Here is a 22,578-nt window from a genome sequence, read left to right on the forward strand (position 1 = left end):
TATAGTTGGCTCTTCTTTTTTTATTATCCAATCTAAAATCGCAATGAGAAATTACTTCTACCTACCAAAATGGCTAAAATTAAAAACAAAAAACCTGATAATACCAATTATCATGGTAAATAAAATATGAAGTTCTCTCAATGACTAATAATGGGTATGTAAATTATCAAAAATTATGGGAAATATTTTTATATTATCCACTAAAAGTGAAGATATATATACACACACACATTCATGCCCTAAAAATTCCATTCCTATACATAGATAAAGCAGAAATGCCTTTAATATATTCCCCAAAAGACAGCATCATTCATAATAGCCCCAAACTAGAAATAACTCAAATGTACATGAAAAGAATGGATAAATGAATAGTGATAAAATCAAATACTGAACACTAAATAGCAATGAAAATAGAAGAAAATTAATTTACATATTTATACAAAATACAAAGGAATTCAGTTAAAACTAAAATACAGTGTGGAGGAAAACAACACACCTAAGTATAACAGTAAAAGTGTCAAAGTGGAAAGAAAATGTGATACATAGTATCACAATGTTCTATTTCTTTCTTTTTTTTCTTTTTTACAATGTTCTATTTCTTGATTCTAGTAGTGTTACACAGATGTTTGCTCTACAATGTATCAATGAGTGGTACATTTTTGTTTTGTTCAGTTTTCTATATGTGTTACAACTGTGTGTGTGTGTGTGTGTGTGTGTTATGACTTTAAAATATTTTTCTAATTTTTTTAATAAAATATTTTAAAAAACAGAGTAAAGATTCCTGTATTCCATCCCAATATGTAGTAGACACTTAATTTTCCCCCAAATAAGCAAATTACTGTATTTCTTTATTTTTTTCTTCCCTGTAATTTACACACATGTGTGCGTGCGTACACACAATCTTTACACGCAATTTACACACACACAATCTTTCCTTACCTCAACCAGGTTCTGTAAAATCCAGGCCAATCTCAAAGAAACATGCTGGTTTGTGAAATTGAATAAACTGACTGCTAAAAATCGTTTATTTCTAGTGAAAAAGTGCAGCACTCGGCAGGAATTCTGTAATAGCTATTAAAAACAAAGGTATTTTAGGAAAATGCATTTAATGATGCTTGATATTTCTATATTAATTCTACACACATGAAAACAAACCCAATAACAAACAAATCATTCAACTACTTATAGTGTTCCCAGCACTTAAGAAAATGAAGTAAAGCAATATTACCCTAAGTGGACAATTTGTATTCTAACATACGTAACACATCTACTATGACCTTCTTTAGTAAATACAAGAAGCTCAAGATAAAATCTTTTAATATAAAAGGGAGAGAGTCAAGGGAGAAAATTATATTCCTGTTAGAAATATATTTTTAATGAAATTAATTTAAATTATAAAGGAAAGCCTCCTATATATTAAGTACCTAAAATTTGGGATGTATGATTTCATTCAATACTATCTATACAGATTTATCTAAATCAAAGATGAAATATATACAGTTTAAAATTTAATTCTTGGTAAACAAAATCTTTAATTAAAAAGAAAAAGGTTTTCATAGAAAACAAGCTTTGAGTTTTAAGCCTTCTAAGACATGGTAAAAAAAAAAAAAATTCAAAAAACAAAAACTTTATCCTGCCATCTACTACAAGAATGAAGATGAACAATTCTACTTATGACCGATGTTTTACAAAATATTCACTTACAGAGAATTTACCTACTTCTTGCATTTTTTTCCTCTGTTACTGCCCACCCCTCCCCTAAAAAATAAATTTAAAGGGGTGCCTGGGTGGCTCCGTTGGTTAAGCATCTGACTCTTGATTTCAGCTCACGTGATTATCTCAGGGTCATGAGATCGAGCCCTGCATCAGGCTCTGTGCTGACATAGAGCCTTCTTAAGATTCTCTCTCTCCTTTTTCCTCTGCCTCTCCCTCCCCACTCACACGCACATGCTCTCTCTAAAATATACATATATGTATATACATTTAAGCATTTTGACTTACTAAAATAATAAATAATAAATGCAACAATCAAGAAAATATATAGATTCAATTCTCTTTACATTTCAGTCTTCTTTTTTTTGAACAATGAGCCCCAATTTTTTTTTCCTTTTCTTTTTGGTGAGAGCATTTAAGTTCTACTTTTTTCTTTTCTTTTCTTTTTAAACATTTTATTTATTTATTCATGAGAGACACAGGGAGAGAGAGAGAGTCAGAGACACAGGCAGAGGGAGAAGCAGGCTCCATGCAGGAAGCCTGACATGGGACTCGATCCCAGGTCTCCAGATCACGCCCTGGGCCGAAGGCCACACTAAACCACTGAGCCACCCAGGCTGCCCCTAAGTTCTACTCTTAGTCAATTTCAATTATATAAAACAGTATTATTAATTATAGTAATTAGGATATAAATTAGATCCTCAGACCTTATTCATCATATTAATTTTATACCCTTTTAACTTCCTTCTCACCTTACTCAGTGCTCAAACCTTTTCTTTATATTTTGCACACTGTTTATTAAAAGATAAGAGTTTCTTAAATCTTAATCCTTCTGATGTGTTATATATTAAGGAACGTTTCAAACTGAAAGAGGTTCTTCCTCCCTAAGAATACTATACTTCCCTCTTTTAAAAAAATCAGATTTAATATCCTCAGGGATCTTCTACTAAAATGCAGATAATGGGGGAGGGGGCACACAAAAAGTATTAAGAGTTCTTACACTTGCACTTTTAATCAACATACGAACAATTAACATTTTGTTTTTACATTTAACAAATATTTATTGAGTACCTTCTATGTACTGTGCTAGGCCTTGAGAAAGCAGAATGAACAATATAGGCAGAAGCCCTGCCTTCTTGAAATTTACATTCTAGTGGGAAGAGACAGACAAGTAATCAAATCAGTAAGTGAGATAATTTAAGACACTGAATGTAAAAATAAACCAATATTGAATGTACTACCAAAAAAAAGAAAAAAAATCTGCTAGTTAAATTATGATATAATGCTAAGATATAATCAATGGTTAAAATGATTTTTAAAAATTATGGTTAAAAATACATCCTGCTTTGGGTGCCTGGCTGGCTTACTAGGTAGAGCACGCAACTCCTGATCCTGAGGTTGTGAGTTCAAGCCCCATACTGGGTGTAGAGGTACTTAAAAACAAAATCTTAAAAAAAAAAAAAAATCCTCCTTAAAAAAATCACCCTTTTTAAATTGGGAAAAAGGTGTCTTTTAAGTTATACATTGCTGGTAAGAATGTAAATGATGAAGCTATTCTGGAAAAAAAAGTCTGACAGTTTCTTATAAAACAAAACATGCAATTACCATTTGACTTAGCAATTAATTGTACTCTTAGGGTATTATCTTAGAGAAGTGAAAACGTACGTTCACATAAAATTCTGTAAACAAATGTTCAAAACAGCTCTATTTGTAATAGCCAAAAACTGGGATTTGCACAGATGTCCTTAAACAGGTGGTGCATCTGTACACTGAACACAACTCAGCAATAAGAAGAAGCACATACAACTTGGATTCTCCAGGGAATTACACTAAGTGAAAAAAAGCAAATCCCAAAAGGTTTTATATTACATCACTCTATGTATATAATATTCTGAAGTGAGAGAACATTTTTAATGGAGGACAGATTAGTGATTGCAAGGAGCGAGAGATGAGAAGACAGTGGGGAGGTGCACAGGAGAGAGATGGATGTGGTTATAAAAGAGCAACATGAAAAAATAAATATAAACAAACAAACAAACAAATAAATAAATAGAGCAACATGAGAGTCCCTTGTAAGGATGGTACTGTTCAGTGTCTTGACTGATGGTAGATACACGAACACAGGAAAAAAACTGTACAGAAATTATAACACACATACACACAAGTATAAGTAAAACTGATGAAATCTGAATAAGAGCTACACATTGTATTAACGTCAATATCCTGTTTGTGACACTACAGTATAGTTTTGTAAAATTTTACTATTGAGAGAAACTGCAAAGGGATCCCTGTATTATTTCTTACAACTGAATATGAATCTACACTTATCTCAACTAAAATTTCAACTGAAAAAATGTACATCTCAAAATCTTTGAAATGTGGTTAAGTGCTGTGAAAGAAATAAAGAACAATATAATAGAGACTGGATAGGGGGCTGGGGACATGCTACTCTATAAATAGGATAGCAGGAAAGAGCCCACATGGAGGAGATGGCCTATGAGCTGGGCCTGGAAGGATGAGAAGAATCTAGTCATGATGGCAGAGAGAGCCCCTTGAGGGTACAAAGGCCTGAAGGTAAGAGACAGCTTGGGTGCTTTAAGAACAAAAGCAGGCTGGCAAAGCTGGAGCTCAATCCTCAGTAGCTTCAGGGACAAAGGGTCTGGGAAGTGGTCAGAGCTTTAGACAGGGCCAATCAATCCATGGTAAGGAGTTGAGATTTTATGCTAAAAGCAAAGAGAAGTCTTACCAACCATTAGGCAAGACTCAGAACAACAGTGAAAGGAAGCACGCTAAACTCCAAGAGTCTGTGTACATTTTTCTCCTAAGAGAAGCCAAAGCTTACATCATGCACATGTTCAATATCAAGTAGAAGTGCTTTAAATGCTGAATTTGTGCTTTAAGTGTTTTACATTTGAGGTTTGGAGTTCATACTACAGAAGTAAATGTTTTAAATACCTCACTGACTAACCTAAGAAATGCTTGACAAATTGACCCATTAAAAACTAAAATTATCCATTAAGATACCGAATTACACATTATAAACAGTATAATTTAAAATTCTGCCATTTAAAGTTCATGACATTTTCTTATAATCATTTTCAGCTCCTTAATTAGTCTTTTCTGTAAACAGCACCTCTCAGTTCTCAGCCTTACAAGTTATTAAAGCAAGGTGCATTTTCATGTATTAAATGAACAGAAGAAAAGCCAATGTGGGCGAGATTACGGCAAAAGTGTTTCACTCATGCATCGCTGTCATATTCCATAATATATTCCTGTTTGTTTTCATATAAAATTAATGTCTCCCAATAGTTATTGAGTAAACTATATGCTCCAGATGCTCCCTGAAGCACCATCTGGTACAGGCATCTAACTGAGAAAGCATTTAGCTGTGTGGCATTAGAACATGTCATATTGCAAAATGCAATATGCAATATTGATGACAACACCTATTTCAGGTTTGGCCACATTTAGAAAATTATCTTACCCTCTGACTCAATAATCCCGCACTTTGTCACTGTCATGGTCATCACCACTGTCATTTGCTACCACTATGTGTGTAGTAGGCATCAGGTTAAGAGCTAGTGGCAGTCAGCTACTTATCTATTTCGATATCCACTCTCCATTTTTATAACAAAAGAGGATGAAATTTAGACATTTCTGTATTTTTTTCTGGACATAGTTTGCATTTTGTCTATTTTTTTCAAGATCAGCCACATGAATTCTCACTCACGTGAGAACATCTAGGCCATTCTAAACCTCTTCGGGGTTTCCTGAAGCACAGTTAAGTACTTCAGTCTACCACCACATATGCTTTGGGGTGACTACTACGAAGTTTCACTGATGTGAAGAGTGTACAGGTATGTATTCTCTTCTCAGTGTCGTAAAACCGAACAATTAGGACATTACACTCTTAAGCCTACAGCAAAGGGATATTTACAGGGAAAATAGTAACATCCAAATCATAGGAGATAAGATTACCTTCATTATGAGTGAATTATTCCAAGATTTTACAAGTTCAACAGCTCTTAGATCTTGCCAACTAATGAAGTTGTGAAAATGATTTCCCGTTTTCCTAAGAAAGATAAAAACAGCATTTTGTGACTCAGTCAGAGGCTGAGGCTATATTAAATAAATCAGAGGCTATATTAAATAAAAAATCTGTTACAAGAGAAAAAATTAGAGGCCGCAATGGAATCTCAAAGTAGGATTTAATTAGATGGGGCTTGCTGAATCACTTTTTTATTTTATAAATTGAACACATTTTGTAACAATTATAACGCAATATAGTATGGAATTCTAGATAAAATTCTATTGGAAAGATATTCTTTTTGAAGCAGTACAATGTGCACACTTCTACAACAAAGCAAATCTAATGAAAGGTCCTTTAAAGACTTGCTTATACACTTTGAAAAGCAAGAAGCCAATGTTTTCCCCTATCATTGTACTTGATACAGACAATACTTGATGCAATACATACAATGATCTTGTATCAATACTTGATACAGATCAAAACTTCTATACCTACAAAAGAGCCGAAATATTATCTGAACCTATTTCTACACCTCTCAACTTTACAATAGGCTTAGCCACTGGCAACCTACCAGGCTTATTAAAATGTGTCTGAAAAAAAGAAATTCAACAACCTCTGGATCGACAATGCAATGTAAGGACAGAACTAAGAAATATAGTAGAAAGAAATCATTTCCCTTTTTGGCTCCTGCAAATTCAACCACTGACATCCACTAATCTTTGATATGAAACTCAGGCTTACTTTCTACCCTATTTCTGACTGCCCTTCTGTGTGGGTTTGACCATGTTTAATTCCCTAGACTGCCGTTTCCCACACTTCTTATGCAGTCTACACTCAAAGGCACATCCTCAACTTTATTACCTGGTAACATCCTACTCTTGAAATGCTACCATCCCAATACATTAGTCGATACATCTTGCTACTATTCCAGTTCTCTCAATCTTACTCTCTAAATACTTTCCCTTCAACCTCACTGCAGCCTTTAATCCCTCAGACATTCCCTCTTCTTCCTACCAACCTTTCCCAAGCTTCCTTCCTTTCCTGTGTTCCGTGATCTATCACTCTACCCCTTGAATCTCTCTCTTTATAAAAATTGTGGTGAAATATACATAACATGAAATTTGCCATTTTAAGCATGTTTAAGTGCACAGTTCAGTGGCATTAAGTACATTTCACAATGTTCTATGTTACTATCACCAATATTTCCAAACATCTGGGTTGTTTCCACCTCCTTGCTACTGTGAATAATGCTATTATAAGAACTGCTGTACAAGCAGCCATTTGAGTCCCTGTTTCCAATCCCTTTGGGCATACCTGGGATCAGAATTCTGGGCATGTGCTAAGTCTACTTTTTGAAGAACTGCTTGACTTCTTTCCATAGCGGTTACACCATTTTACATCCCCGCCACCAGCATACAAGAGTTCTAGGGTTTCCACATCTTCACCAACACTTGTCATTTTCCATTTTTTAAATTATAGCGATCCTGCTGGGTGTGAAGCAGTACCTCACTGTGGTTTTGATATGTGTTTCCCCAATGGCTAATGATATTGCACATCTTTCCACGTGTTTATTGACCATTTGTATATTAGTCTAGTTCTCTGTCCATTTATGAATTAGGTTATTTGGGTTTTTGCTGTTGAGTTGTAATTCTTTATATCCTAAATATTAATTATTTATCAAATACACGATTTGCAAATACATATTTTCTACCATTTTGAGTTTTTTTCACCCTCTTAATAGTTTCCTTTCCCCGAGGATGAGAAATCTCTATTAATGAGAATCACAGCATTCACCTATACATGAACATGTTACTTCTTTTTCCTTCAGTGATCCCAATAGTCACCATTATCATTAGTACAAATCAGAAGTGATTTTCCTATGTTCCTGCAGATGAAATTAAAACCAAACACACCAAAGTGCATCCCAAGACACATGCCTTCCATATTACATGCTGTAGTCAGTTTCTAGAAATCTTACTGCACATTTAAGATATCAATGACTATAAATTTTTCCAGATACATTTTTTTCCCTCCCCCCTCCAGATACATTTTTAAAATGTAAATTGCACACTATGTCAAAATAATTTCAACATGACTTTATTTCTTGTTATTTATGATTCAATTTAGGCAATTTTTATATTTTGGGGAATTCAATAGTTGAGAAAATTAAAGAAAATTTAGTTGTCAAAAATATCTTAATAGCTTAACTATTGTATGCAACTTAGCTGATGCCTGTAAGTTTTTGATATCAATGAAGTCCAATTTATCTATTTTTTGTTTTGTTAGCTGTGCTTTTAGACCCATTTAAGAAATCAATTCTATATCCACAGCCATGAAAATTTTCCTCTATGCTTTCTTCTAAGAGTTTTGCAGTTTTATCTTAAATTTAGTCTTCAGGGTGCCTGGGTGGCTCAGGTGGTGATCCCGGGATCCTGGGATCAAGTCCTGCATCAGGCTCCCCACAAGGAGGCTGCTTCTCCCTCTGCCTATATCTCTACCGCTGTCTTTGTGTCTCTCATCAATAAATAAATAAAATCTTTAAAAATAAATAAATGAAGTAAGTAAATTTAGTCTTCAATGCATTTTAAGTTAATTTTTATATATGGTAAGGATCCACATTCATACTTTTGTATATAGACACCCACTTTTCTCAACATCACTTGTTGAGAAGATGGTTCTTTCTGCATGCCTGGTCTTGGTACCCTTGTCAAAAGTCAGTCGACCATTGTATTTGTTTCCTTGGGCTGACATAACAAAGCACCACAGACTCAATGGCTTAAGACAATAGCAATTTATCATCTCATAGTTCTGGAGACTAGACATTCAAAATCATGGTGTTGCCAGGGCCACACTCCCTCTGAAACCTGTAAGGGAATCTTTCCTTGCCTTATCCTAAGCTTCTGGAGGTCACAATAATCTCTGGCATTCCTTGGCTCATAGCTACATCACTCCGACCCTCCTCCTCCACATGGCATTCTCCATCTTTTTATGAGGACGCTAGTCATACTGAATTACAAATCCACCTTACTGCATTATGACCTCACCCTAATTTAACTAATTACAGCCGCAGTGACTCTATTTCCCAAGGTCAAATTTTGAGGTGCTGCTGTTGCTTCTTTTGGGTTATTTCTCCCAAGTCTCCCTCACTCCTAAGTATGAGATTATAGAGTTAAAAGGTAAGACAATTCTCTAGCTCCTCAGATGTGGCCAAACTTGCAATATTTGATGTTATAACCAGTACTGTATATTGACTATTATTATACTTTTAATGTGCTTGATAAATATTTGGAGACATCAATTTTATATGAAAACAAATATATGACAAAATATGACGGCAGTGCATGAGTCAAACACTTCTGCTATCATCTCACCCAGACTGACTTTTTTGTTAGTTTAGTACATAAAAATGCACTTTGCTTTAATAACTTGTAAGGCTGAGAACTGAGAGGTACTATTTATAGGAAAGACAAAGTAATTAAGGAGTTGAACGTGGTTATAAGGAAATGCCATCAATTCTGAATTGTATAGTTTTAAACTGTACTATTTATAATGTGTAATTTATATCTTAATGTATAATTTTAGTTTTTAATAGTTTTTAATTTTATCCATCAAATATTCCTTAAATTATGACTAATTTCTTTAGTCAGTGAGATGTTTAAAACTTATTCCTTTGAAAATAAATGTGATAACTCTAGAAATCTGATTTTCCAGAGCACCTGGGTGGCTCAGTGGTTGAGTGTCTGCCTTTGGCTCAGGTTGTGATCCTAGGATCAAGTCCCATGTCAGGGTCCCCGCAGGGAACCTGCTTCTTCTCCCTTTGCCCATGTCTCTCTCTGTCTCTCTTTCTGTGTCTCTCATGAATAAATAAACAAAATCTTTTGGGAAAAAAAAAGAAATCTGATTTTCCCACTCCTCATGGATTGCTGATTTTTCTTTGTTGAGGGTTGGAGTTTCCAGTTTGCAACTTTTCCGAACTATATTTTGCAAAGTGTATATTCCTTGTTGTGTGTGGTTACTGAAGTTTCTGCAACTTCTGTTACCTCTGTGATCAGCTAGGTACCTGCCAAAGATTTCTTTTTCTTTTCTTTTTTATTTATATTTTATTTTTTTATTCATGAGACACAGACATGGGGAGAGGCAAAGACACAGGCAGAGTTCTAGACAAGCAGGCTCCATGCAGGGAGCCTGATGTGGGACTCGATTCTGGGACCCTGGGACCACGCCCCAAATCAAAGGCAGATGCCCACCCACAGAGCCATCCAGGCATCCCCAAAGATTTCCTTAAGTGTCTGGCTCCAAAAAAACTCCAAAAGGGACTAGCCCTTTATATCTTCTAATAGACACAGCTTAAGAAAGCCACTGTAGCTGAGAGGGCCAGAACCTAGGTAAGCATCTGTGCCAGTCGTGCAGGGCACAACTAAGTCCACCAAAGCATATACACTCAAATTTTTGTAGGCCAATGTCCCCACTGTCTGCCCTGGTACCAGCCAGACGCTTCAGTAATGTGAGCTGCTTTCCCCACACCGGCAGCAGGGTTGAGGAGTAAATGATGATGGCTGGTTTGCACACGCCCTCTGACCTGAGAAACATAGCTTCTTTCTTCATCCAGCATTCCCCTAGTTGTTATAAACCCTGATTGGATTCTAGAGTTCTGAACTAGTTTACCACAACCTCTCTTTCAAACTCAATGCTTGCTTTGACCAAGCCTCACAGGTTCCTACTCCATTATTCTCCACAATGTCACTCTTTAACCCTTATCTTTCAAGTTAACCATCTACCTTTCCGATACCTAACCTGGGATCATCCCAGGTTCCTTCTGTGTCTACTTTCAACGCCAGAACCTTGTGAACTGATACCAATCCATATCTATGTAACACAACCTTGCCTGTGTTCTCAGAGTCACTTAAGGTGATAAAAGTCTTTCTCTTGTCCCTCCTTAGTTTCCTTCCCATGCCCTATAAATGGCACATCTTAATTTTCACCAGATTTCTCAAGCCCTAGGCCACCACTGGCCACCTGCTTCTAAAAGGGAGTAAGAACACAGCAATGACTTTCCTCAACTCCCCACTTCTCTTTTGGTTCAGAGGAAAAGCTTTCCCTCTCATGTCTCAGGCTGGTAGCTGCACCTGTAGTCTCTATACCCACGTCTTCCCAACTCTTCCATCGCTTTGTTTCAACAATATTCCATCAACTCTGTTGCTTAAATCTCCCCATCTTTGAAACAGAACCAAAAGCATCTCTCTTGACCAGGATGATGTGCCCCACATCTAACTGAGCCCCTTCAACATTTCCTCATCACTTCCCATTACCTCAACTGAACACACTTCAAATGTAATTTAGATTTCTAATTATTCATGAAAATTATATTCACTATAGTAACTATTGTCTTCTTAATTTTCAGATTTACAGGCTCCATTTTTTTTAAAGATTATTTATTTATTTGACAGAGAGAGAGCACAAGCAGAGGGAGTGGAAGGCTTCTGCTGAGCTGAGAGCCTGATATGGGGCTCATACCCAGGACCCCGGGATCATGACCTGAGCTAAAGGCAGATGCTTAACAACTGAACCACCCACGTGCCCCTACAGATTCCTTTTCAGTTTGACTTGCCTTTCTGCAATATTGACTCCTGATACTCATTTCTTCCTACCTAAAACTGACAATTTCCTAAACTTCCATGATATCATTGTGCTGTTTCTTCTCCTACCTCTCTAAGTATAGATTTTTTTGTTTCCTTTACAGATTTTTCTTCCTTAGACTGCCAGTTAAATGCTGTTATATCTGTTGAGGGTTGTATCCTTGGCCCCCTTCTCTTTTTAACTAGCTGCTCTCTGCAAAAAACAAAAAACCAAAAAACAAAACCAACCTGACCCATACCCATGAACAGTTACCATAGGACTACTCACCCATCTACATCTCTAGGGCCAGCCTCTCACTTCAGTTCCATCCCCTCACAAACAATTGCCTTCCACATATTTGTGATAGTTTGCTCCATGCCACCTCAAATGCAACACATCCATGCCAAATCTGCTGCCCCTCTTCCTCTAGTGTGCCACACTTGGGTTAATGATATCTTAGCTGTTTCAGCCAAAAAGTAGGGGAAGGGGGAGGGTGTCATCCTAAGTCCACAAAGGGATTCCATAACATCCTTGGAGTTTATACTTTAATGGCAAAGGGAGAAACAAATGAATAATTAAAACTGTCATTTCACATAAGGATCATGCTATGAAATGCTGGCATGGTAAAGGAATAGAATAACTGGGGGTGAAGAGAGTTTTTAGATATGAGAGCAGAGACTTGAATAAACAATAGCCTTCTTAAAAAGACTTCTCAGACTTAGTCTCATTCCCCTCAAATCCACTGTCTACCCTGATTCAAGAATATTCTTTTTAAGGATGCCTGGGTGGCTCAATGGTTGAGTGTCTACCTTCAGCTCAGGGCATATCTGGGGTCCTGGGATTGAGTCCCACATTGGGCTCCCTGCGGGGAGCCTGCTTCTCACTCTGCCTATATCTCTGCCTCTCTCTGGGTCTCTCATGAATAAATAAATAAAATCTTTAAAAATAAAAAAGAATATTCTTTTTAAAATGTAAATTTGGTGATATTACTCTTCTGCTTGACAGCTTTTGATAGTTTCCCACTTCTTATAAGAGACAGACTTCTCATCCTTACCACAGCATATGGTGTTTCCTGGCCTAAGACCTGGCCTTCCCTTCCAGGTACATCTCCATCACTCAAAGACTGGAATGCCTATTATGTGTCAGGTTCTGTTCTAAGTGTGAAGGATCCAGTGAGGATAGGGCAGACGAAAATCCCAATGCTCATGGGACTTTTTACGCCTATGAGAGATATGCAATAAATATGCAAATAAGTAAATAAGAATTTTAGATAATGATAAATGATACGAAGAAAAGAAAATGGTAAAGTGAAGGGCAAATAAAATGCTCAGGGAAGTCTTCAAGGAGAAATGATCTCTGCAGTGAGGTTTTTGAATCATGAGAAAGAGGGAAATTCTGAGGTAAGAGAGCTCCAGACACAGGGAGCAACAGGTGCAAAGCTGCTCCTGACAAAACTCTTACTCAGCCTTCAAGGCTTGGCTCAAGTGACTGAAACTCTCCCTAATTCTGCCTTCTAAGCAATTCAGCTCCTTCATTACCAAGTACATAGCACTTCTACTGGACAGATGTCTATCAGCCTGCACTCTATCTAGGTTCACATCTGTATCTCCCACTGGACTGTGAGCCTCCAGAACACAGTCTATTCACTTTCAGATTCTCACCACCTAGCCCAGATACCAAAAAAGTATTTGATAAATGAATGCTGCTACCACTGAGGACTATCAACAGATTGTGTTTGATAGAAATGAAATCTATGTATGCATTTATTATTCTTTGATGCCATTCGACACAAAACAGTATCTACTTACATACTTACAACTGATTTTAATCACTAATTCACCAAATGCATACACACCAATCAGTGCCAGGAGCTGGGGACATAGCTATAAAGAGAGGGACATGGTATCTTTGACCCATGAATATATTTTCTACCAGGGAAACCAAAGAAATATTCAATTACTCAATTGCTTGCCTACTACAGGAATAAGCCCTATGAAGGAAAAATACAGATTGCCATGAGTATACTTCACAGGGAGACCTTTCCCGGTACAGGGGTCAGGAAAGACTTCTTTGAGAAACGACAATACAAGTGAACTCTGAAGGATGCATAGGAACAAACAAGGAAGGTGAACACTCTGGATAAAATGTACTATATGTTCAAAGGTTCTCAGAGTGAAGCATGATGTGTTAGATGCTAGTACAGCTGAAGAACAAGGACAGGGAGAAGATCACAGAAGATGACATCATTAATTCATAATAAGGTAGAAGACGATCTAGAATACTGATCTCAAGAAGCAGAGCATATTCCATTACTCACTTAGCAGTCATTTGGGTTTGTTTTATCTCTGTCAACAATAAAAGGAGAAATGGAGGAAAAACATCAATAGCAACATCGTAAATGAGTTGCCTTAAACCTCTCTAACACACTATACCATTCCGTGCCTCTTAATATATTTGTGTCATAAGTAATTGGTAAGAACCATTACCACAAGAGTATCAGGTATTACAATAAAAGATGTATTTGGTGCTGTGGGAACACAGAATCATTTGTATACCTGTATTATGAGACTGTAAATTCCTCAAGGGCTGGTGTTCTTACTCATTTTCATATGCAGCTCTGCAGCCAGCATAGTGCCTTACGCCCTGCAAGTCCTCAAACAGTTACTGAGTGAATTTCAGTTTGCTTGTGTGACTCATAGTTTATGTTACTAACTGGCACACACCCTGATCCAAGGTTAGCTGACAGAAGCCTCCCTGAGAGACACACAGATTGAAGAAAGAAAACAGCTCAGATACTTTAGAACAAAAGGAATTTGAAACAACCAAAATGGAGGAGCTATCATTTCATTACTTTAAGATATAGGCTAAACACACCACTGATTAAATATATTGAAAAAAATTTTTTGACCTGAGAAATATGAAGAAAACCCAAGGACCAAGGTTCCTGGCATTTTCTAAAGGAGGGGGAAAGAGGAAAGCAAAAAGAAAGTTCAGAGTTTTACACTTCCTTTCAGCAACAACAGGAAAATAATGTTTGTAAGGCCAAGACGACAGGACTATGGCCGTGACTGCAGGAGAAAGGAACAGTGAGCTGGGAAGAGGAGGTGCTGACCAGGAATGTGCAGTTCAATGTGCAGTTCACTGTGCAGTTCACTGGAATGTGCAGTTTTCTGTGCCAGCATCCTGTCAATCTTTCTCTAGAAAATGAGCAAGAGGTACTTCCTGCTGGCTCAGAGCCGTACCCACTTCTGTGCGTATCTCAGCTTTTTTGGGGGGAGCTTGTAGCTCACCAGGATTCAGGGAGCATTATATTAAGACTCCACTATTTTAAGGTAAAAGAAGCACAAAGCCTTGTGTGGGTTTTGGGCATGGGGGATATCTAGCATTTCAGTTCCTACAAGCAAAGTTTCCAAAACTCACGAAAGAATACAAACATCTCAAAAAAAGGACAGCCAAGAAGAAAACTCACAATTAATTGTCTTAAGTAGAAATCTTCTCCTTCCACAGGGACACCACCAGTAAGGGAAATGAACGGTCTTGGAATCTGACTTTCTATTTCTCCCCAAAAGTGAGTTATGGTCCTACTGCCACATAAAAGCTTTGCTTCCTAATATTCTGACCTTCCTGTTATGAAGGACCTGGTATCTAGGTTTTGATGAAAACAATCTCTGTGGCCAATGACGTAATCTCAAAATACAGCAAAACATGATATTTCCAATCAGTTATTACCCTAGGAACACTACCTTGCCCCTACTTCCATGCCACCTACTTCCCAGATTTGTGTTTGTCCTAACAAGTCAGTCTTCTGGTTTCTGATCCCCTTTAAGTTGGGGGGAGGGATGAATACTCATTGTCCAAATCCTCAGTCTTCTTTCCTTCTATCTATATAATCTTTATCAGAGACACACCTATTTATCTAGACTCTGCCTATGCCAACAGTGCCCAAATGTAGTGATTCTGTCCCCCAGGGGACACTGGGCAATGTCTGGAGATGGTTTGGGTTATCAGAACTGAGGGAGAAGGGTGGGCAGAGGCCAGGGATGCTGCTAAACACCTTACAATGCCCAGGATAACCCCCAACAAACAAAAGAATCATCTGGCCCAAAATGTCAACAGTGCCACCATTTAGAAACCCTGATCTACACAGATGGCTTTAAGTCATTTATTCTTTCATCTAACCAATGTATTACCAATTTAAGACTTGCTCTGCCCAATGCAATGGGTGGGAAGTTTGGGGAAGACACCAAGGGACTAAAGATGCAGATCTGAGATGTATTATACTCTGAAAGGAGAGCCTACCTGGAGGAAAATGAGCCATGCCTTAGTTAAACCAGACAAATGTTCTCACTACTTTTGGGGTACCTCCACATTCACGTGTTCCAAACCAAACACTTTATCACATTCTCTTCTACCCACCCTCATCACCACCTAATACATTCCTCCTTGTGTGTTCTCTAGCATTTCAGTCCATATCGCCGCAAACGTCCAGGCCACAAATATTGGTTAATTTAAACTTCTTTCTCTTACCTAATACTGAATTAAACACCAAGTCCTGGGATCCCTGAGTGGCACAGCGGTTTAGCGCCTGCCTTTGGCCCAGGGCGCGATCCTGGAGACCCGGGATTGAATCCCAAGTTGGGCTCCCGGTGCATGGAGCCTGCTTTTCCCTCTACGCCTATGTCTCTGCCTCTCTCTCGATGTGTGACTATCATAAATAAATAAAAATTAAAAAAAAAAAAAAAAAAACGCCAAGTCCTTGTGACTTCACCCTGATTATGTTTCTTAAGCTTATCCTTACTCCCCTTATCTACCACCTCTCTTCCCCACAACCCCATGTTCAAGACACTCTTTGTGAAGTCTAGTGCTCTGTAACAATAAAACATTTTGTAGGGTTTTGTGGTTGTTGTTATTGTTTTTAAAGACACTCACATTGAGTGGCAATATGGGGATAGTGGAAAGAGCATATGTTTGGGGTCAAAAAAATAATTTGGAATCTTGGCTCTTTAGTAACTAAGTGTTCTTGAACCACTTATTTATTTCTCTGCACCTCAGTTTCTTTCTCTGTGAAAAAGACACAATACCCAAATAACAAGTTTGTTGGTTAGGATAATAGAACCTGAAATATCATAGATATTCACTATATAGTAGCCATTATAATTGTTTTTTTTAATTTTATTATTTATTCATGAGATACAGAAAGAGAGAGAGAGAGGCAGAGACACAGGCAGAGGGAGAAGCAGGCTCCATGCAGGGAGCCTGATGTAGGACTTGACCCTAGGACCTCAGGATCACGCCCTGAGTCAAAGGCAGACACTCAACCACTGAGCCACCCAGACGTCCCGATATAATTGTATCTAATCTATACATACCTGATATGCTGCAGGTATTTAAATATTAAATTTGGAGAAGACTGAAAATATAAACCATAATTATAGGATTGTCTTTATGAAACTTGCTAAGTTCTCCTGGATCTTTTTCAGTGTAAGCTAATTTTTAAGATTCCAATCCAGGCTTATTTGAAAAACTAATTCACATCTAAAGAAAGGAATGGAGAATTTTATTAACAGTATCAACACTTTTTATTATCATTTATGTAAGTCAAGCCCAGATAACATGCAGGGATTGTATTTTTTTTAATTATTTATTTATTTACTCATGAAGGACACAGAGAGGCAGAGACATAGCAGAAAGAGAAGCAGGCTCCCTGTGGGGATCCCAATGGGGGACTTGATCCCAGGACCCCGGGGGGATCATGTCCTGAGCCAAAGGCAGACACTCAACCACTAAGCCCCCCAGGTGCCCCACAGGTAGTGTATTTTAAAATGCCAGAAAATAGGCCCACTTTCATCCCTCTTAGCCAAGTAAAACTTCTATTAATTCACAAATTTAAAACTTTCCATAGAGGTTTCCCATCAATATATTCGCTATGTATGGATCCAACAACAGAATGCTTATCACATAATGCACTTACTTGTTCCACGTAATAAAAGTTGCTCTCTGAGTTGAAATGCCAAGACCAACAATTTGATTCATCTCTATTCCAGCAACTGAAAATAAAGATAGGTAAAACATGTGTTTAGAAGCCAGTGAAGTTCTTCTTTACCATATTATAGTATGGGGAATAAATCATTCAATATAATCTTTAAGGAAAACATGGGTTTAGCATTTAATAACATAAGTGGAACTAATTAAGGAAGCATTACTAATGATTTTGTAATAATTTTTTACTTAAAGGGAAAAAGGTCATATTCTAAGAATAACAAAATGGCTTTCTGCTTTAAATGTCAGAAAAAAACCAAACACTACTCAAAGTAAGTCAGATTTTTATTTTCTTCTTGATAATACTAAAAAATCGCTGGGGATCCCTGGGTGGCTCAGCAGTTTAGCACCTGCCTTCGGCCCAGGGCGTGATCCTGGAGTCCCAGGATCGAGTCCCACATCGGGCTCCCTGCATGGACCCTGCTTCTCCCTCTGCCTGTGTCTCTGCCTCTCTCTCTGTGTCTCTCATGAATAAATAAATAAAATCTTTAAAAAAAATACTAAAAGACCAGATCTTAATACAAGTAATGATCAATCTATGAAAATAAATAAAGGGAAACCTCTCTAAAATGCAGTCAGGGCCATACCACTGGGCCAATTACAGGAAGACCTATCAATTACAGACCGCAGAATAAGCCTCAGCAGGAAAAAATCGGCAATTATAGGTCTCAGCAGGAAAAGATGTACATTGTATCACCTATAATAAATCTACCCCAGCCAATCAGAAACCATCATCACCCTGAACTCTTGCTTTTCTCCAATGGACTATAGTTCAAAACAACCCTTCCCAACTTCTTTCTCCTTTTCCACAAAATAACAAACCAATCCTTAAATGGGTCAAACAAAAAAAAAAAAAAAAAAAAGAGTTTGTAAAGAATGGGAAACACTGCTAAACATGTTTGAATCTGGGAGAAAGGCATACAGGTGTTCCATGTACTATTCGTGCAGCTTTTTAAAATAAGTTTTGAAATATTTCAAACCAAAATGGCAAGAAGGAAAAGCAATTCAGCCATAAAAATGAAGTAAAAGATCTTTCAGAATTTACAATTACAAGTCATCTTTTGCCATGTTCTTAAAGAAAGCTACACTGAAAATGTCCTTAAAGAGCTAAGATTTCCTACCGTAGTTATGGCCAGGACAGCACTTTGCATCGAGGCCACGCAGAAAAACGAAAACAAAAACAAAAACTTAACAGTAAACGTTAACTTGGGGAGCGTGGGTGGGCTCAGCTGGCTAAGCACCTGCCTTCAGCTCAGGTCCTGATCCCAGGGTCTTGGGGATTGAGCCCTGCCTCAGGCTCCCTGCGGAGCCAGCTTCTCCCACACCCTCTACCCTTCCCCCTGCTTGTGCAAGCTCTATCTTGCAAAAAAAAGTGAGTGAATAAAAAAAGTTAATAAATAAAATGTTAAATCTTTTTTTTTTTTTTAAGCAGTAAAGGTAACTCAGCTGTAAATTCCTGAGAGCAGAAATTATGTGTTATAATTTTGTTTTAAACCTCTGGTATTTTGTACACAAACAGGAAGTTGACCGAGCACTAGTCACAACCTGGGATGAAGAAGGAAAGTCAGCCTTTATACTGTACCCAAAAAGATTTAAACCAAAGGACAGAGTTGCTGTTACCTTTCCTTAATTGTAAACCACAGATGTCTGCCAAAAAATACTGAGAAACTGTGACCCTAGTAAAATACCATTTGCATAATTTTCATTAGGAAACCCACAAAATTCTATAGACTGAGAGGAAAACTCTTATTACAAATAAAATATGCTTTATTATTATTTTTTCCAGTCTAATTACCTCTTACAGATTCTTTTATTACAGTCACAAACTGAAGCCAGAGGGCATCAGGATCAATTTCAACCCAGCCAGCTTGAGGATAAAGACTTTCTACCTATTTAGAAAAAAGAGAAAATTTAGTAAAAACATTAGATCAGGTCAATAATACCTGGGTCTTAAATTTTTTTTAATGTTTAAAATGATTAACAACATGATTTCATTCATTATCTAATTCATTTTTATTGTTAAAATGGAAAATATTTTTAAAAGTTTTCTTTAGTTCATGAGTTTGCAGAAAATTTTAGCTTTCTTTATTTTATATTTACTTTCCAAGTTTATCTTTATTTTCCAAGGTTTCTATAATGAAAATGTACTATTTAAAAAAAAAATTTTTTTTTAAACAAAAATAAACAAAGTACCAAAGTGTGCTGCAGACTATGACAGAAAGCATACTCCACTCTGTCTCTATCACTGAATGAAGAGATAAAATCTGGACCCAACGCAGGGAGCAGCTATTATGTGGACTCTAACAAGTATACACTGGAAAGAAGATGGGGGAAGATAAGAATCCAAGTTCTGATAAGTGGTGGTGAGCTTCCCATTTTTTTCCTGATATTTTCTGACCTGGACTCAAAGCAATCCACAAAACAAAAAATGGGTACCAGGGTGCAATGGAAACTCCAGGAGAAGTCCCCATATTTCTTTTTTTCTCCCACTTGCCTCTATACTTTTGTACCCAGGCTATCTCGTAGTAGTGGTTGCACCAGTAATCCTAAGTACTTAAGATACTGAAGGAGGGAGGAGGTGTGGCCCAAGACCTCCACGGTTTTTCTGCTCTCTCTGTGCTCCCAGCTGGGGGCATCCGAAGTGCTGGCAGAGTAGGGTAATAAGAGCTCCAGCTTTCTGGCAAGAGGAGCCAAAAGGGGAAGCTCGGGGAACCAAAAAGTACCAGGACAATTTCAGAGAAAGAGGAACTTGGGAAAGCTGCTCTGGAAAGTTGTGTATGAACTCTGAAGCTCACCTCGAAGCTGTACATGAGTGAATATATGCTAAACAGCACAGCAAAGATGTTGACAACTAAGGGACAGCCCTACCCAGGTGGTAGACCAACTCCTGGGTGGCACATACAAAGGGCATATGCAAATAGTACCGCTGCCAGGATTCTGGAAAAGACAACCACTGAAGCCAAAGTCCATAGAAGACTTGGCAGAATTTGTAGCCTGAACCCAACTGCATTAAAGGCCCGGTAAAAGAAAAAAATATCAACATTCATCATAGGATTTACACAAGGCGCAGAGTCTTATAACACAATATTCAAAATGTCCATGATATAATCTGAAATTACAAGGTATATGAAGAACTGGAAAAATTTCACATGGGAAAAGATAATAGATACTAATGCCAAGATGACAGATATCGGACCGAGACTTCACAGCAGCGATTATAAAAATGTTCCAAGAAGAAAGGGCAAATTCTTTTGAGACAAATGGCAAGATAGAAAGTCTCAGCCAAGAAACATAAGACAAAAAAGAAAAATAAAAATTTTAGAATTAAAAACTACAGTAATTAGGAGAATGGAAGAAATGGAGAGATGCTGGTCAAGGGGTGCAAACTTTCAGTTATAAGATGAATAAGTACTAGAGACCTAACATACAGCATGGTGACTATATAGTTAATAACAGTGTATCATACACTTGAAATTTGCTAGGAGAGCAGTTCTCAAGCGTTCTTAACACATATACACATACACAAATAGTAACTATGTGAGGTAATGGGTATGTTAATTAGCTCGATTGTGGTAATCATTTCACTATGCATATGGGTACCAAAACATCATGTTGTACACCTTACCTATATACAACTTTTATTTGTCAATCATACCTCAATAAAACTGGAACAAATCAGTTAAGAAAAGAAAAATATAACAATCCAAATAAAAAACATACTGGATTGCTCAATAGTAGAATAAAGATAACAAGAAAGCCAGTAAACCAAAGAGAGATAGATCAATAGAAATTATCAAACTTAAATAATAGAAAGAGGGATGGCCTGGGTGGCACAGTGGTTGAGCAACTGCCTTTGGCTCAGGGTGTGATCCCGAGGTCCTGGGATCAAGTCCTACATCCAGCTCCCCACAGGGAGCCTGCTTTTCCCTCTGCCTGTGTCTCTGCCTCTCTGTGTCTCATGAATAAATAAATAAAATCTTTAAAAAATAATAATAGGAATAGGAAAAAATATTGGAAAAAAAGAATGAATAAAGCCTCAGGAGGCAGGAGAAAAAGGTCATCAGATTCCTCAAAGAAGGAAAAAAAAAAAAGAGTTCAGTGCAAAAAAAAAAAAAATTACTTCAGAGAAGTAACAGTGCTAAAAACTTTCCATGTTCAGCAGAAGATTTAAAATCTGTATATTTGGGGCACCTGTGTGGCTCAGTCATAGAAGTGTCTCCCTTCAGCTCAGGCCATGATCCTGGGGTCCTGGGATCAAGCCCCACATCAGGCTCCCTGCTCAGCGAGAAGCCTGCTTCTCCCTCTGCCTCTGCCTGCCACTCTCTCTGCCTGTGCGTGCTCTCTCTCTCTCTATCTCTGTCAAAAAAATAAATAAAATCTAAAAATAATAATAATTAAGATAAAATAAAATCTATATATTCAAGAAACTTAGAAGACTTCTAAAAGGATAAGTCCAAAGCATTACATATCCAGACCCAGCATAACTAAAATGCTAAAACCCAAAAACTAGGGAAAAATCGTGTGAAAGCGGCCACACGTAACAATGATTCTTTATAACTGTGGCTTTCTCATCAGAGCAGAGCCATGGAAGCCAGGAGGAAGTGGCTCAACATTTTAAAAATGCTAAAGAAATGCTATCTACAATTATATATCAAAATCCCAGTATGTTTGTAGATACAAACATGATGATTCTAAAATTTATAGGAAAAACAAAAGAACTAAAATAACTACAACAATGCTGACAGAGAATAAAACTGGAGGAATCACACTACCCAACTTTAATATAATGTTACATTAATCAAAACAATGTGCTACTACCAAAAAATTGGGGGCGTCTGGGTGGCTCAGTTGGTTGAGCATCTGACTTTTGATTTTGGCTTAGGTCATGATCTCAGGGTGTTGAGATCAAGCCCCATGTTGGGCTCAGTGCTCAGTCTGCTCTCCCTCCTCCCGCTTGTGTTCACTCTCTCTCCCTCTCTAAAATAAATATACAAAGTAATTTTTAAAAAATAGACAAATGCTATCAATGGAACAGAGTCCAGAAACAGACCCACACAAATATAGCTAAAATCAATTAGCTATTTATTTCTTTTTAACAAGTGTATACAAGGTAATTCAATGGAAAAAGGCTTTTTCAACAGTTGGAACAATCAGACATTCATATGCAAAAAAATTAACTT

At 37.4% G+C, this 22,578-nt stretch overlaps 1 protein-coding gene across 2 annotated transcripts in view; it reads right to left on the bottom strand.

The window, feature by feature from the left end:
• GK5 (glycerol kinase 5) overlaps window positions 1-22,578 on the bottom strand; it is a 70,049-nt gene that overhangs the window by 41,702 nt on the left and 5,769 nt on the right. For both annotated transcript variants that reach the window (XM_025448736.3, XM_025448737.3), the window contains 4 exons: window positions 19,194-19,287; window positions 17,331-17,406; window positions 5,692-5,785; window positions 940-1,071 (listed from right to left, as the gene is read on the bottom strand). In XM_025448736.3, coding sequence (XP_025304521.1) covers window positions 940-1,071; window positions 5,692-5,785; window positions 17,331-17,406; window positions 19,194-19,287 — 396 coding nt within the window. The remainder of the gene's footprint in view (window positions 1-939; window positions 1,072-5,691; window positions 5,786-17,330; window positions 17,407-19,193; window positions 19,288-22,578) is intronic.

Source organism: Canis lupus, chromosome 23 (genome assembly GCF_003254725.2).
Source record: "Canis lupus dingo isolate Sandy chromosome 23, ASM325472v2, whole genome shotgun sequence".
Lineage (NCBI taxonomy): Eukaryota > Metazoa > Chordata > Mammalia > Carnivora > Canidae > Canis > Canis lupus.